Source organism: Fringilla coelebs (assembly GCF_963513975.1).
Source record: "Fringilla coelebs genome assembly, chromosome: Z".
NCBI lineage: Eukaryota > Metazoa > Chordata > Aves > Passeriformes > Fringillidae > Fringilla > Fringilla coelebs.
The window spans coordinates 4,755,502-4,773,614 of NC_140031.1; the positions used below are offsets into that span (position 1 = coordinate 4,755,502).

At 35.7% G+C, this 18,113-nt stretch overlaps 1 protein-coding gene across 2 annotated transcripts in view; it reads right to left on the reverse strand.

Annotated features, from left to right (window-relative positions):
- PIK3C3 (phosphatidylinositol 3-kinase catalytic subunit type 3) overlaps positions 1–18,113 on the reverse strand; it is a 70,237-nt gene that overhangs the window by 13,007 nt on the left and 39,117 nt on the right. For both annotated transcript variants that reach the window (XM_084225968.1, XM_084225967.1), the window contains 2 exons: positions 12,207–12,375; positions 6,623–6,713 (listed from right to left, as the gene is read on the reverse strand). In XM_084225968.1, the coding sequence (XP_084082094.1) occupies positions 6,623–6,713; positions 12,207–12,375 (260 nt within the window). The remainder of the gene's footprint in view (positions 1–6,622; positions 6,714–12,206; positions 12,376–18,113) is intronic.

Genomic DNA, 18,113 nt, shown 5'->3' on the forward strand with positions numbered 1-18,113 from the left:
GGAAAAGCAAGGAGCAACGGCAGGGAAAAAAGTGAGTGTAGTAATATCTTCATTGTATTATTAGTTTTGCATTGACAAGTCAATATAATGATTTCAGCCCAGTCTTTTTCCTGAAATCTGAGAAATGGAGAAGCATATGTGAAGAGTGGAAAATTTAAAGGCAATTATCTCAGAGACCAAAGAAAGGGAGACACAAACTGAAGAGAATCCTCTGCAACTTTTCAATTTAATTCAATTTTGTGACATTTTTGAGCCAGGTTTTCAGAAAAGCCTACATCAGAGAGTGGCAGTAGGAGATGGTGTCATGAACCATGAGATGAAGCACACTATACTGACAGCTTTCATTATAAATAGCATGAAGAGGACAAAAGGAGATGAAAGGATCAAACAGACAACTAATTTTAAACTTTGCAGTTACTTTTTTTTGGTCAAAACTTACAAGATTTTTACAAAAAATCTAAACACCAAGAATCTGAAAAGAGTTTCTCCACGTTTGAGGGTGGAGACAAATTTTGTGCAGTTGTTAATTGCTGTTTTCCTATGGGGAAAGTAGTGATCAATACTGGAGTGAGGGAAGTGAGTCAGTACAACAAGCTTTTCTACCAACTGGGAAGTCCTAACCTATTTTTCTATAAATACCTGGTAAACTCACTGAGTGATACTGTGTATACACACTGCAAGCAGGCACTGGTTCACAAACCAATTTCCCATATGCTTGTCAAGAATAGTTGCAAAACTTCAAACAGTTTTGTTTGTTTTCAGGTCAATGCTGACTCACTTTTTTTCAGTCCAATTTTAACTGTGAGAATGCATGATTAAGGTCAGCACTGATTTAATTTCTGAAAACAAATGCTATGCAAAGCAAGTAAGAACGGACTGCCAAATTCTGATGTGCTCTAAATCTGTATATTCAGGTGAAGCCATAAGGAGTTTCTATTTCTTTTCAGGCTAGCAGGAAAAAATTATCCCCATTGCCATCTTTCTCTGGTAAGTAAATGCGTTTGTGTAGTTTGCTCTCTTTTGTACAAGAAGATTGCTAGAGTTCCTTCAGGGAGGACAGGAACAGAGCACCCAGATGTGCTTACATCATCCTGTGCCAATAAACCATGTAAATGAGGGGCAGTCTATACTTATTTTACAGAATGTTGTATATGACATAAGCTACTGTTCCAATTTTGCCTTCACTCAATCTGTCTTTCTCATAACTTTTGGACAGAAACAACACTTGGACAATATACCTTCTGTTAGATTTTAAGCTTGATTATACAAGTGCATTCTGTCAGTGAGCTCTCTGGGATGCCTCACTGTTATTAGATGGTAGAGGATATTTTGGAAAAAAAAAACCCCAAAACAGTCTGCCTTTGTTCCTCAGGTTAGTAGTTATAATCTTTAGGAATATTTTCCACACTCAGATTTTTCTAGAAAGTCTCATTCAACATATCAGTATGAAATTCTTAAAAAAAAAAAAGTAATCATAACTCAAATAATCCAAGGTCTCACAGAAGAGGACATGTTTCACTGAAGTTTCCTTATAATCTTACTTGGTTTCCTTCTATGACTAAAAGTAAGAAAGTCTTTCCAACATCACTTAACTACTCTCACTAATGAGCATCCCATTATCAAACACCTATGCACTACAGGAAATGACAAGAGACAATAGAACAAATCAAGACATGGAAAATAAAAGTAGTGTTCTTCATTTTATTTAAATTTATTTTATTCTAGCCATCACTACCGTATGGCAGGTGCAAATTTTAGTTTTATTTAGAATATGTGCATGATTACTAAAATCAAACCTTCATTCTGGCTCTAAGACCACATAGATTATCTGCTGAAAGTTTAGAAAAGGAGAACACAAAAATTATTTCTGAATGCAGTTTTTACACCCTTTTGTAACCAGCAGGCAGACACTTCCTGCAAAGCACCTTCCTGTGTACTGGTGGGACAGGATGTCCCTTTGTGACAGACAAAGACAAAGATTAGACTGGAAGTTCAGCTACCATCTAACATTGCAATGCTTTCACTTTGAGGAAGCAAAATTGTGGCCATTAAAGAAAAGTCTTTCTTTAGCAATAACCTTTAGAATGATTCATGCCTACTTCAAAACTGCAGTATAGCTACACCTACTGAAAAGTTCCAGTATCAAAGATCTTTATGCCAAACAAATTGTCTGACAAAATAATTGCAGTGTAATATTTCAATAGGTATTATAAGATATACAATATATATACTACTTCAGTAAGCATTCCTTTGTGTTACAAAAAAGGAAGTTACTCTCCTTGCAGTTTAATCATCAAAGTAGTATTTAGATTAATCCAAACTGAAATACAGGTAACCTACCTTGTTACCTGTAAGCCCAGAGCCTGACTGGCTCCAGGCCCCTAATGCAAAAGAAGGGTTCTACAGAAAAGTGAGCATGAGTGCTGCCACTACAGCACCAATGAGGAAAATGCTGGCTGTGAACTTCACCTCTACTCTTCACCAGGACACCTTCTTAAAAACAGAAACATTTGTAAATCTCCAACTTTGTCTTCTGTGAAAATGATACCCTGGTTGAAATGGCTATTGACTTGGCTCACACATCAAAGGTAATTTAATTTTGCAGGTCAGTCCAAGATGGATCTTCACCTAATTTGAGTCTGTTGAAATATATATAGATTTTTTGTTAAAGCTTTAAGGAAAAAAATAAAAATCAATTGAGATGCTGAAAGCATTTATTCAATTTTTCTACAACAAGGTACAGTATTACCTTGTTAAATGACTGAATCAACTTGCCACTCACCCCAAGAGAAGCAAAGCATATTGTTCCTTTTTTTATTAGTCTAACAAAGCTTATAACACTGATTTCAGATGGGCTAATGGGTATTTAATATCCCAAACAAGTTTTCTAGCACATTATTTAAAAAAAAACCCAAACAACGACCTATTCACTGTTATACAACAGGTTAAGATGATTCTAATCCTAGGCCATTTAAAGTTATTTTCTGGTTTACCTTTTTAAAGTAAAATAGAAAAATGAAAAATCGAGAACTAAAGAAAAAATTACTTTCCCAGGAGTTTTGAACATTGTCATAAGCATCCAGTAGATCATAATAACAAACAACTGCTTCATGGAAGGCTCCTCTGTTTACCCACTCTTTATGGATCCTGGGAGGTTGTATTATTTTTGCACAAATTTAAGGAGTGTATTTAAAGCATAACTTTGAACCAAAAAGACCAAACTGTCAACAGGATTCAGAAACAGCTGAGCTGTCAGAAAACCCCAAAAGTTTATATAAGATAACAAAACTTGAGAGAGCTGAACACTTTGGCTATCCTCCTGACAATAACTTACTGTGTGGCTTTTTTTTGTTTTGTTTTTTTTTTAAAGGAAGAAGCACACTGTAAAATAACTTCAAAGAACCCAGGGAAGTAGAATCTTTCCTTCTCAAAGTGATTTGCATTCCTTATCAGAAACATCTGCTTTACTGCTTCAGTTCTATCTGCTTTCACATTTTAAAGCCTCTGTCAATGGACAGCCTGCAATCTCCCATAAGGGTAAAAGTCACAGTTCACCGAGCTGCACCGCTGTCAGAGCTTAGGACCCTAATAACTGATTGCTGCATTTAATCTAACAGTGATCTGTCACGTAACAATTAAGCTCGTGTTCTTTTCATGAAATGAAAGCACTGTTATTTCTACTTTGTAATGGAATTTAGAAGTAACCACATGGATCTAATTCAGAGCTTAGGTGGTCAGAGTGTGCGCTGATAATGCCACAGTTGTGGGGTTGATCCCACATGGACCATTCACTTAACATCTGGACTTGATAATCCCTGTGGGTCCTTTTCAACCCAGAATACTCTGTGATTCTGCATTTCCTTTTAGATTTTGCTGCCTTGTATGATCTCCAGATATATGCAATACTGTTATGCTTTACATAATCTTGATTTTTAATTACTATACGTAACTGAACTGCAACATACTTCTCAGCTGTAGAAAAGACTTTCTGGCTTTCAATTCTGTACCTTGATTTGATAAGTAAATAAAATTATATTTTATTGGAAATTCACAGTGAGTAAAAGAGTTTTAGAAGACTCTGAAATACTCAACTATTGCTAGATTAAAATCATTCTTTACAAGTATTTCACAGAACCCAACATTATATTATCATTAATTACTGAAAGCATATACCCTTGGACAGCATTTCTAGACAGTTTTCCACCAAAAATGCAACACTAAGATGCTATTAAGAAACAAGGATATTGCATGATGATTAGCACCAAGTATAAGAAGACTCTTAGTAAAAAATATCAGAGCTCACAAGAACTGATTCAAGGCAAGGATGAACAACACTGTCACACAAGCAGTGTCCTAGTGGAAGTGGCCCATGGCAGGGGGATGGAATGAGATCATCTTTAAAATCTCTTACAGCCCAAGCCCTTCTGTGATTCGGTGATCAAATGACAGGGAACCCTAGACCAGTAACGAGTAAGATTAAAATGAGTCTCAAACTTAGAGGTGCAAACATTAAAGAGCCAGCACTTCTGAAGCTGAATGAAGCCACTGGTTTGAGCTCCCGATGACAGTTTCAGTCAAGCAGAAACTTACCCCAAAATAGCCCTATTCTACTTTCTGATGCATACTTCAAATTTTACTAGATCTATAGTACATTTTTTAGTAGACTTTGCAATCTAAAAGATGTTCCCCGTCCTTATTGTATCACTCATGTTTCCAATGGGTAGGCAGAGCCAAATGTGCCTTCTTTATAAAGATGAAATTCTTAAGACAGGACTTGCATATCGCCAGCCGAGGGGCTACGTACAAATCACAAATGGGACATGATTGCTGTGGACGTGCCTTGAACTGTTTTATTTTTCAGCATCAGACTCATTACATGGTTATGACATTGGGAAGATGCCAGCAGCTCACATCCCAGGCAGCAGACAAAGAACTTAATGTTATAACTTTGTAAGTTTTTTGACCAATCACACAAAGCAGAAGCACACTGACAGTAGTTCCATCCAACTGCTATAAGCACACGCACCTTTGGTTAAAACAATGCTTGCTTATTTCAAATACAACACCTGCTTGTAAGCCTTAAAACACAATGCACAGAGCTCCATTATTAAGCTTCAAACTTCCTAATATCATGCTAGATAAACTTTTCTACAGCTTAGGGAGTTATCCTAGACAAGCGTTAATACACAGACCATTGTTCTATTTGTCCTTGCTTTTCTACTTTTTAAATAATTTTTCTGCTGACCAATCTCATGGCTACTGCTTAGCTCTAATCACAGTTCTGCTGTTTCTGAGGCCTGCCTTTTGCAGCTTTCCCAAAACCTTCTGATTTTGTGGGTTCCCACATTGCATACTGTTGGGAAGGTCTCTTCCTTGAAAAGAAGATGTCTCTACAAAAGTGTAGTTATTTTCAGAACTTGGAATGGTTCAATAACATTGCAGTTGCCTACTTTAGGTGTTTATCTCTCATGTTCTAAATAATCTACTCAATCTGTAGGGCATTTAGGGACAAAGATGAGGTTCAAGTATTGATAAGAAGAAATAATTTGCTGTCATTTTCTCAGGAAAACAGCTGAGTGGAGGGAAGATTGTCATCTTTATCACAAAACACAGCACTTGTGATTAGCTTAGTTTCCTGGATATGAAACTTGAACAGCTGAAAGAACTCTTTGTATTGATTTGATACCAAGAAACTCTAAATAGAAATGCCTGGATCCTTGAAGAGAAAAGGAAAAATCTGTGCAAGTCACAATTTTGTTTTCTTTAAGGAAATTGTATTACTACATGAAATATTTATTTGAAGATTCTGAATCTCTGCTATCATAGCTTCTTGAAAACAGTGAAGGACAGCCTATCTGAGAGACAATCCACAGCTTGAATAAAAATTACAGTGGACTAATTTCCATTGGACACACAGGCTCCACAAAGTCTTTTGGAGAATTAAAACAGATAGCCCTTCACCATAAATTAGATTATAAAAACCCCAACATTTCTTTTAATGTAAGTGTAATGAAATCTAGATGGAGATGTATCCTGTATTTTTCATGTCAACTATTGCTCCAACACCAAATGGAGAAGAATGACTTGAGCTGGTATAAAGGACAAAGTTAGAATTACGGGACACAAGTCTGCCGTCCCAATAAACAAAAATTTCTTGTTCATGAAGATATACCAGCCTGCTGGTTATAGATCTTCAGTACACTGGTTTTATGACTAGAAGAAGACTGCTTTTATAAAACCATCCATGTCTTAAAGGTTTCTAGACTAGATGGGACAATCTTTCATGATACAGTCGATGTTGACTGCTTCACTTCTAAGTTTGATAAGGTGGAAACACTGTTTTTAGCTAAAGTACCCATTGGAACAGAGTGCTAGAGCAGAGTGTGCAGCATATTACATGGGTGATGTAAAGGTATTCTGTATTCATAGGCACATGTGCTAAGTGCTCTCCAAGTACACTCTCTTATCTTTAACTTCAATGAAGAAAGAAATTGCTCAAAGCTTATAAAAGAAGAGCAAGTATTTTCAGGTGAGATACAAATAAGTCATCATCACAAATGACTGAAAATTTTGTAATGAGATGCCCTAGGTCACTGAAAGACAATGAAAGCTTCACAATTACCTTTTTTACAGTCTTGTCAGGTTCGAGAGCAATATCTGGAATGTTGGCATCCACCATGAGGGAAAATAAATTCAATATCAAATTGGAATACCTAAGCAGAAGAGCAAATTAGGTAAAACATGTTGTAAACTGCATAAAAGACATTTTGTGAACAATTTAAGAACTCATCATCACGTAACAAAGAACTGTTAATGCTTCAGAGATTCATTTTTAATACAAATTGAAAGTATTTATGTTAAAGAACACAAGATACTGACATACACTATCAAAGTTTAACCTTCAAAATCTCTTAAACTGCCAAAATTGAATAAAGTGCTCTGATTTTGTTACAGTTTTCTAAAATCGTCAGTACATTTACTCAGAGACATGAAATATAACCTATGATTTCATGTATTTTAAGTTATAATGCCATTTTCTACCTCTATTAGGACAAACATATGCTAGAATACTGATATAAAGGTTATTTTGATACAAAGGTTATTTTTTATTACAAAGTGATACAGCAGCATGATCTATATTCAAACAGATGAAGTCTTCATAAGTACAAAAAATTATTTTTCCAATCACTGCAAGGGCTTTTGACATAATGAGTTAAATATTTAACCAGATCCAAGTCTTCAGTTCCTCAGTTAAGCTCCAGTAACAGCAGCAGCACAGTACACTTAGGAAGTACAAAAGTCATCTATAACCATTAAAAGACAAATCAAAGAACAGTTTTCAGCTTTAAAATGGTGTTGGAAACACTTCTGACTATTTTTTTAAAAAACACCATTTTGCCCTTCCAGAAAATTAGCTGTCAGTTTCTTTTTCAGAGGATAACTTTCAAGCTGTTCAACACAAACTGGAACTCCCCTTTCTCTGCAAAAAGATTTAGTTCCCTTTAAGATACAAAATATGTTACTGACTTCACCATTTGAAATATTGCTTTGCTAAGAGAACCAGGAGCTTCACAGTTGAGAGAAAACAAATTCTTATCAGCAAAACTTGTTTATTAGGAAGCTGCTGAATATATTTTAGCTGACAATTGCAAGGAGCGCAAAGTATTTCAGCTAAACAAAACATGTGCTTCATAGCTGTATTTTACAAAGTAAATACTGCTCAAAAAAGACATCTCTAGAAAAACTTAGTTCCAACAAAACCTCCTGACGCCTTATTATTATCTGGAACTAACACTACCTAACACATTCCAATATAAGTTTTAAGACATTATAAGAAAAGCATTAAAATCAACTGTTTGACTAGAAATCCTCAGTGCCTTATTTCTTTCAGAAGTTTTACTTCACTTCCCCAAGGGCAGGGAGCTGGAGTCAGGAAAATTACTTTTAAAAATTAAAAAAAAAAAGAAGGAAAGTTAGCTATCATTTTGTTTCAGGTCTGGCTAAGAAATATGGCAGTCAGGTAGCTCTGCTGCTAGGAACAGACACCACAGATTTTAATCAATTTTTCTTCTACTTGCCTGAAACTAGCAAAATTTCCCTTTAAACATGCTTAAATGTTACAGGTACATGCTATGAAGTCTCCTCCTAGATTACGGGTACCTTCTGTCAGCAGTTTTCCCTTCAAACTGACACAGAATCCAAAGTCTCAGAGTCCCTTTTGCTCTTCCAACTGCATAGAGGATAACAGCTTATAAGCACTACAGGTTATTGGAGCTATTTATGTGATGGAGTCTTGTAAAAAAAGATTTTAAAGGTCTAGGGATCATTGTGAGATGCCAGTTAAGAGACAGTTCTGTTCCATACAATGAACTACAAAGAAATTCTGATTCTTGAGGAAGGAGAGCACCTGAAGATACTTATATGGGGGGGTGGGGTGTGTGGAATCAAGAAAAGGTAATCTGGGGAGGAAGTATGGAGTGGAAATAACCCTAAAAATTAAGGAAGAATTTTTCACTGTACTATCTGCAGATCTGTCCTCTTCCCCTCACCCCAACATTTCGAAAACTCAGCAATTAACTGCAATCCTTCTCACAGGCAACATCTTTGGCAAACATGCCATGAGGTTTACAGCTGAGGAATTGACAGCCCAAACTCATCTGAGAGGAGAGATTTTGCTGAATCACCTGAGTTAGGAGCCTGACTTGTTAAAAACCAAACACTATTATCAAGCAAGGTATATCACTCATCTTTGACATCTACATTACAAAGGCGTCTGGAATGGCTGACACCCATCCACAGCCAGAACAAAATCTGAGCCAGGTTTTCCTAGTTTCAAGGAGGTTTAAGAAAGTACCTAAACTAAAACCTAAATCCTTCTCACATTACTCTTTGCTTTCTTCAAACTCAGTACAAATTAACTAACAAAATCAATGAGGATTCAGCTGTACTGTAGGTTGATTAACTTCTGATTTAAACACGAAGTACTGTTAAAGAAATGTAACATGAAAATTCTACACAGGTCTCATATATCAAGAAATGAACCCACATCAGACAAAATGTCAAATTCTCATTACTGTGTTTTCTGAGAACAGCAACTTCTGTTTTAAAGTAGTTAATATCTCAAACATCTGCTTGATCCTAAGCATTCCTTTATTTATTTTTTTTAACTATTTACCATATCCTTTGCATATAGATGTCCTAAACCAATCAAGAGTGTTGGCTTTGCTATACTCTACCAAGTATGAAGCTACAGACATCCACTATAAAGACAACTACAGGAAGGTATATAGTTACCTGCAGTCCCAAACTAGGGACCTGCTGACAGGGTTTAAGTCAAAATTCCTAAGTTTAAAATGCCTTAAGGATACTACCTTTCTTTCAGTGGAACATGGGACTCCCCATGACAACACTGTCTTCTCAAGAGCATGAATACTCCCTAATCATTGTCAAGTCACAGTAAGCTATAATAAATTATGGCATTTATTCTTCCCAAAGCATTTCCTTGCAGTCCAAACTCAGTGAATATGGACTTGATCCTACTCAGGTTCACTTCTGTTCTTCTCTCTTCACCATCTAATCCCAGCTTTTAGAACAATATCCAGAGATTGCACTACAATATTTCCAAAGGAGCAGCACTTCCCAAGGGCCATCACAGCTTTCCACTTATTGCAGTGTTTCCATTCAGATCTGGACTGCAGCCTCAGTCACTAAACTGAGAACAGACTGGGGAAAAACTACTCCAGCCAACTAGACAACCCCACCCACACAGAGAAAGAAATCTCACCCCATACTACAGCTTCTGTCCCTACTCCAACTTACCTCCTACTTCTCTGCCCTTACCTGTGCCCAGTAACTCAAACTGAACAGCAAGCTTCTCACAGGACTAACGCAGGGGAAACCCTTACTTGGAAGGAACAAAACAATGTAGAGCAATTTTTACTCTGGAAAAAAAAATCCGAAATGCTCTGACTGATACTTTGCTGTCACAAATTGCCCAGAGAGAGTGCAGAGTCTCCCACAGTGGAGATATTCCAGAACATTCAGAACATAACTCTGTGCCATGTTCTCTGGGATGACCCTCCATGAGAAAGGTGGTGGGACTAAAGAACCATTTTGTGATACTATGGAACCTGCTGAAGATGTGTAAGCAGGAAATTCTTGATGGAAAGGAAATGCTGACAAGTAGCAGGATTTAAACATCTTTAAACAGGCTCAAGATGTATAACGAAAGCATAAGAGGCTGCTACAGCCCAAGTCCTGCTGACAGCCACAATTTGCCCTGCAACACATTCACAACACAGCAGCTGCTCCTTCACTACAGCACTGCTGACAAAGACACTTGACTGATTACACTATTACTAAGAAAGTAGAAAGCATCTCCTTATTCCTACTCCCTAAGAAAATCCCCCAAACTAACTAAAGAACGTACAATAAGGATCATATGCCAAACTGCTTACAACCAGAAACAATGGACAAAACTATTCTTTCACTTGTAACTTTAAAATTCCTTTTTTTTTTCACTAAGCAACATCCATTCCACCAGGAATCCTGATACATCAAGATACAGTACTTGAAATGTGCAGAGAATCTCAGGGAAATAAAGAACTAAAATAAAGCACAATCTAATGGAGACGACAGAGTTTACATTTTGTCTTAGCTATCAGAGGTTATGATTTCACATTACTTGGCCAGAAAATGTGTCTGTGAGTGGGTTTCTGTCAATATGCAGAACTGTTAGAACTAAAGTGTTCCACAACCAATTTTTCTTTTTTAACAAGTAATCTTAATTATTTTTAGTTCTAGCTGCTTAAAGTAATAGTTACAGTAATTTTAATATTATCATACAGTATTGTTGTTGAAAGCCTTAAGGGTATTTATCTAGAACAATGTAAAAATATTTTCCAATAAAGTGAGCAAATATTGGCGATACTACAATTACAACTACAATTCCAGACATTAAAAATAAAACCATCATGATTTACAGTTTAGTTGTATACCCAAATTACCATTATACTACACATTTAATGATGATCCTTGTAGCAAATCATTACATAAATTGAGTCAATTAATAATTCTTCATTGACACAACAGACCTTTCCACTAAAAGAGCTAGGTTTAAACAAAAACAACTCAAGTATATGACAAATAAATACAGCATTATAAAACAAACTTTAAGCAAAGTTCAGAAGTTGGACTTTTCTCTGAAGCCACAAATATTGCTTGCTGACAGCATGTCACTATTTTTTCAAATTGCTGGATGGCTTTTTAACCCATTAATAACTTCAGTTCCTAGACCAACTTCTTAGTCTTCCTCCTTTTATCAACTGAAGAACTACATGCAGCATTTTTTTGTGTAACACTGGCTGCTTTCCATATTCCAGGTACTTTTCACATATGCTTACCATATTACCAATTTCTTACAAATACTTGAAAGTTTCCATTAGGTAATCTTTGATATTAAAATAAAAATCTTCCCTTTTCATTGAAGACATGCTAAATCAAATCCCTGGAGAGACCAGGAGAGCTTACCTGTCCTCTGTTCAAACAAAAAATTAACTACTTGGCTCAGAAAGTTAATGGGTAAGTAATACAGTCACTGCAAAAAAATGAAGCTGATTCTAAATGTAAAAGAAAGATCTGTTGGTTCATAGACACCAGAGTCTAAAGAGATTTTAGCTGCCACAATCCTGGGTATTTAAAGAAATTTCTAACATGCTTGATTGTCACTACAAGTTGCTAATTTTTGTCCCACAGGAGCTGAACTGAACTAAGCATATGTGTGTGTCATCTTCAAGCCAAAGAATTTGATCATCACTAATTTAAACTGGAGGAGAATCAAGCAGCAAATGAGTAATGACTTAAATTAAAATGACAGTTCCTTGATCATCAATAATCAGAGGAAAAGAAGCTAAAGGGCATAAACATATCCAAAAAGAAATATAATTTAATATCCCACTTGAGTTATGAAATGAAGCTATTTAAGTTATTAAACAAGCAAAACTGAGGGCTTTAACTTGTACAATTACATTCAACCTCCACATTACACCAACACTGTGATGTTTTCATTCCTTTGTTTCATACAAATTCTTGTGTTCTCGTTTCAACAAGCTCTGAATTTTCAACAGAAACATTTCAGCAATTCATTTACTGGCTCTCCTGCTTTAGAGTGGCTCTCATGAGTTCTGGCATAAACCCAGGGCTGTTACCTGCGGAGGTGGAGAAAGGCTGTGTAGCACTGCTTACGGAACTCCTGGTACTGCTCACTCTGGGTGCCTCCCATGCCTTCCACCATCTCTTTGTTCAGCTTCATCGGGGGAGGAAGGGGCTTGGGGTCCCGGCCCAAAATATAACCAAAGTCAATGTGGAACAGTTTACCTGAAGAAGGAAAGGCAAACACTGTGCATAATAAAAATTCTTGGTGCAAATCTTAAAAAAATATAATTATTAAGAAGATAGCAAGCAGCTCCCAGAAAGCTTTCTGTACGGTTTATAACAGTATATTTTTTCTCTTCAGTGTTAACTGGAAATTAACTGATTTAAACTTCAAGTTAACTGATTTAAAATTCAAGCTTTTTTGATTTTTAAACATATGAAGTATACTCACAAAGACTGTACCAGTACTGAAACTGGTCAATAGATATTAAATGCACAGTTTATATAATAGATACTACTAATTCTTAACACCTTCCTTATAATTTGTTAGCAAATTTAAATATTAATACTTAAAGCAGTGCAATGTGTATTTTGCATTTGGTTGCTGTGGCATGAAATATGGTAAATTTAACATACAACTAATATAACAAAGAGAAGGTAAGACTCATAATCCTATAAACAACCTTTCAAAACCACTGAACACCAAAGATGAGTTCAATGCTGTTTCAAAAGTCTTCTGAGTTGTTCTAGTAGGGTCAAAAATTACCAATGGTTTTGAAATACACTGAAGAAACATCACTACAACTTCAAATTTGAAACTGGATTTCAAATCCACCAAAAAGTCTTTCATACCCTTTTTCAGTACTAAAATGAATTGCCTCACTTGATCACTGTGTTTCCATTCTCAGTTCAAGTGATTGCATTTAGAACACTTCTGCAGCAGTAACAAAAACTTGTATATGCCTCCTCTCTTCAAATGCATAGGGGAACTGACCTTCCTATCAACAGTCTGCCATGCTGCTCACCATAATGCTCACACATTAACTGGGGACAATGCAGAGTGCTCCCTTCCAATATTACTGAACTACATGAGAGATGTTATTGGTGGCAAAATGAACAACTGAACTTCCCTTGGTAAACTTCAGTTTACCAGCAACTTCAAAAAACCTAAAAATATAGATTAACTGAAGAATAAATGTTTCATAAATACACAAAAATTGTGTTAATAGAAATAAAAGTAAAACAATTCATAATTCTTAGGCAGCCATTGTTTTAGGAATAATCTTGACTCAGTTAAATACTGTCCCATGTTAAGCAGAAAAATGTCTCTTAATGTGTTCAGCAAATGTATTTTCAGTTTGGAATGCGTAATTTAAGCATCAACTTGAGCCATACTACAGCCATATTACAAAAAGATGGTGAGACTGCAGATATGCATGCAGATACGAGATAGAAGATCTTTAAAACAAGAAGGCAGAAAATTATTAGCATGATTTTTATCTAGACAAACACAGCACAGAAGATAGAGACTTGTTTCAGAATTATGAAACTGAGCAGCATTACAGACAGGGGTGTATTTGCTTTGGGGTATTTTAACCTGCAGCTTGTGTATTCATTTTAAGATTTCATAAGATTAGGTTCTCACCACTCTTGGAAAAAAAAAATGGAGCAGTCATATTTTTCAGTTAATCACCTGTCTTTGACTATTTCACTGAATAATAATGTAGTATCAATAGAAAAGGCTTTTTAAGATCTGTCATAAGCATTCTTCTTCAATTCAAGAAACAAATTCCATGACAGCCCAATTTCAAAGAGAGATCACAAGTATACTCAACAAGAGGTAAAGTATTTGCTGACTGATAAATGCCACAACCATTACATTTTGCATAACTAATTGTGCTATAAAAAAACCCATTCCTTCAATATATTCTTTCTGGGTTGGTAAAGGAGATTCTTTTAGAGCGCATTTTTGTACACCAAATTTTTGAAGCAACCACATACAGAAGCTTTCATCATTAAGCTAGAAAAAATGTTTAACTGAAAAGTTTTGGGGACTTGCTTTCTATTCAGTTATTCAAACCTGTCACCTTGAAGAGTCAAGAGACAACATTTTGAATAAAACAGTAACCCTTGTAGCAGAAAATATTTTTTTCAGTTTGCTCTGGAAATAAGGAATAAGAGATGATAATTAATAATTTACACTGGTAACAAAGACATCTAAAACATTCAAAAATATTTCAATAATTGAGTGATAGACACTTAAAAAGTGAGATGAGGCCATCCTACATTAACATTATACGTTTCCTAGCTGTACTTCAAAATTCAGTTGTTTTTTAAGCTGACTTAAAATGTATGTATAAGCTCATATTTAAATAAGTATATTTAAAACCTTTCAAACCTGTCTACTAAATACAGACTTGATTAATTTTAATTCAGCTCCTGCAAGATGAATTAAATAAGCACACCATGCTTCAGAACATGGACAAAAAGCTCTCCCTGCTGCTGGCACAAAGCTGCTACATTAGGAGCAGCCTGAGGGAGCACTGAAGGTCTAGAGATTTCTACAGTGTAAGCTGACTCGTGTTATTCTCCAGGACTTAACAACTGAGTAAGTGAAGAACAAGCCTGCTTTGGACAAATTAAATTTGCCATGTATTTAATACTGAAAATAGGTGATATTTATATTCTTATTTATGTTAATATATAATAAATTTATCAAGTTAATAAAATCAATTATTTCAAATCTTTAAGACCAAGATAAAAAGGTTGCAAGTCTCTCACGTGATCATCCCAAGTGCCATTTGTACCAGGGCGTTACACTGACAATTCCACTTTCATTACATTAATGAATGTGACAATTTTCACTCAGCACAACAACAATTGCAAGAATAAGGGGACCTCTGGAGGACATCTGGTCCAACACCTTGGTTGAGCAGAGACACCCAGAGCCTGGTGCCTTAGCCAGGGCCATATCCAGACAGCTTCTGAGTATCCCCAGGGATGGTCTCTCTACAACTTCTATCAGCCACATCCCTGTAACAGCTTATACTCAAATCACAGTATTTATACACAGTAGCTACCTATCCTCCCAGTAATCCAGCCTTCATGTGAACTTTGTGCAACACTACTTTTTCTAAAGTACATTATGCTTTGTTATGCATATTCTATAGCATGTTATTCTCTGTGTAACACCACTTTTTCTGAAGTATGTAATTGCTTGTAAAACATGGTTTTACAAACAATTACACATCCTTCATTCAATATACAGTGTGAGCGTCATAACACATACCCTTCTATTTCTTAGACCATCATGTTTTACAATGATCCAACTTCTTTTGATTTATTGTGTCTTAATTTAAAGGGCTCCTACTCTTTAGTTATACTGATAAATTACAGACAAAATTGGACCCCTACTTTGGTTTACTACTGTTTCCAAATGAGTGCTAAATCATAAAGGTGAAGGATTTTTTCGTTTGTTTCAGTCATGATTTAAACTACAACCTGGAGTTACTTAAGACAATATGTGAAACAGATCTCATCTTTAAAACTAATGCACTAGAAATCACCCGGCCCTTCTCATTTATTTTACTGTAGAAAAAGAAAGACACAAGGTATTTACTGACTGGAAGAAGATGAGAAGCTTCCAGGAGTAAGCAGTATGCATATATAAAATTATTTAATTTAGAATCTAAGAGTTGATACTATTGGGTACTTTTGAGCTTTTGTTTTTTTTAATTATTTTATTCTATGACTTTGACTACCGTTTTCCACTCAACACCTCGTTTTCTAACATATGGAATAAAGAGGAAAGGCCACTGGAGACTTCAAGGATATGACACAAAACATGGACTACAAGACTGCCAGTCAAGGTGTCAGGGATTTCAAAGTCCATCTGACTTTCTTTCAGGGATCTTTGATTAAGTGAAGCATGGACCTGCAGAGAACAAAAATTCATACCTGGTCCTTGCAATAGCCAGTTACACCTGACTGCAGCAGGAGGGGGTGATCTGTCCTTTACTTTCACTGTTAATACCTAGATTTTAATACAGGAGAAAGTGCCTATAAAGCAGCACAGAAGATTGTTTAATTTTGCTAGGAAAAAACACTGAAAACTAGAAAGAACTCTAAAAACCTTAAACTGCAGAGGACAGAGCAAATTAGATGCAATTACTGAAATAAAGTAAGTCTGATGGCAATTGTCTTTTAACAGTAAAAAAAGCAAATCATTTCAAACTACTCTGTTCACGTTGCTGGGGAAGAACAAAAAAACCACTATACCAAAACACAATTTGTAAACCAAAACAAAAATTTCATTACTTCTTTGTAACCCTCAAGCACCATTATTATTTTAACTTGGCCCATATTAAAAAAATATACAATTTAGTTATTATTTTAACTAAATTCCTATTTTAGATTTCAAGCAATAGGATGAAAAGTTCTTGATGAAATTTACTAGATGGATGGGGTGCTTTTCTGGCTTTCCCAGCAAATTCTAATGCTACTGTCAAAATTTCTCTTTTGTTAACAGACCAGTGGCATGATGAAAAAATCGGAATGCCTAATTTACTTTTATAAGCAGCATCTTACGACTTTTCTAAGACTACACAACAATGAAAGTAATGAAAAGTGAATTTTTAAGAACTTATTCAGGATACAGGTTTTGAAGTCAGTATGCAGGAACAGATGGAGGTAAAGCTTAACATTGTCACCCATGTAACTGGTAAGAACCCAGCTTGTCTTAAGCATTATAACTCATCTCCCTCCCCCAAGCTGTCCATTCTCAAAATACATTCTATTCAGGCATATTATAAGAAAAAAAAAACAGGTCTAAGATTTATAACTAGATGACAAATGTTGTTCAAGGTACCTAGAAAAAAAAGTGTTTTAACAGATCAAAAGCTAAAAGGTTATGTTCTTTTTAATAATAAGCACCACAGAAAATGGAATTCCAGAGAGAAATCTAAAGGACAAAAGTATGCATTGGTTTTTATTTTTTTAAAACTAAGAATGTCCTCCATCAAGACCAGTAACATTTAAAAACATAGTTAAAATTTGTATTTTACATACTACAGTATTTTGCAACATTAATAAACGTATTTAACAATGTAGTTGTCTAAGTACTGATAGAGAGTGAATGTTTGAATCTTGCATGTTTTCCATTTCTACCATCTCAGACCTGCTCTGGGACAGATTTTTTGACTAAAAAGCACAGGAAGTACAAACACATGGTGTCATTTCATATATCAATCTATTCAGGTCCTTGTTCTCTTTCCTGGCCACCCTTTCTAACCGAGACTGAAGAATAAATGTGCTGTCAGTTGGTGACCACAGTTCTACCTCTAAGCATTAAATGAGAACACAGCCCAGTGCTTTCATCTATTTACTCGTGATGCCAAAAGCAAATGTGGCTTTCAAGTTCTGAGCACCAAGTCTTTGACCTGATCTTAGATATTAATAACATAATTTTATCCACATAGCAATTTTCCCTCCTGCTACAGAGCAATGTCAAGCGTATGGCTCAGGTCAAAGCCCCTGTACTTTGGGAACTGATACTGGGAACTTGCATTTTCATGCAAGGTGCCCAGAGGTTACTGAAAGATAAGGTGGTCATCACTAGGGTGAGAGTAAGTTGGTCAGAAGCACACATACACAATGCTATCAAGAAAGCTATCAAGAATGTCTAGAATATTCTACAATATCTACACATAGCCTGGACCTTTGTGAAATCTCTGCATGTCTATAAAGCAAGCTGAAATTACTAAGATACCTCTAAAGGGACAGGAGACTTCACTTGTCTATGAAAGCTGAAATACTTTCTAAGTCTCCTTATGAATGTACTAACTGCCTTGCAAATATGAAGACATCCATATATGGTTATTTTATTAGTATCTAGATCCTGACTCTACAATCAAATCAGTGAGTGTAAGAGATGCAGAACAAAATGTTCTCAGGGGAAGGCA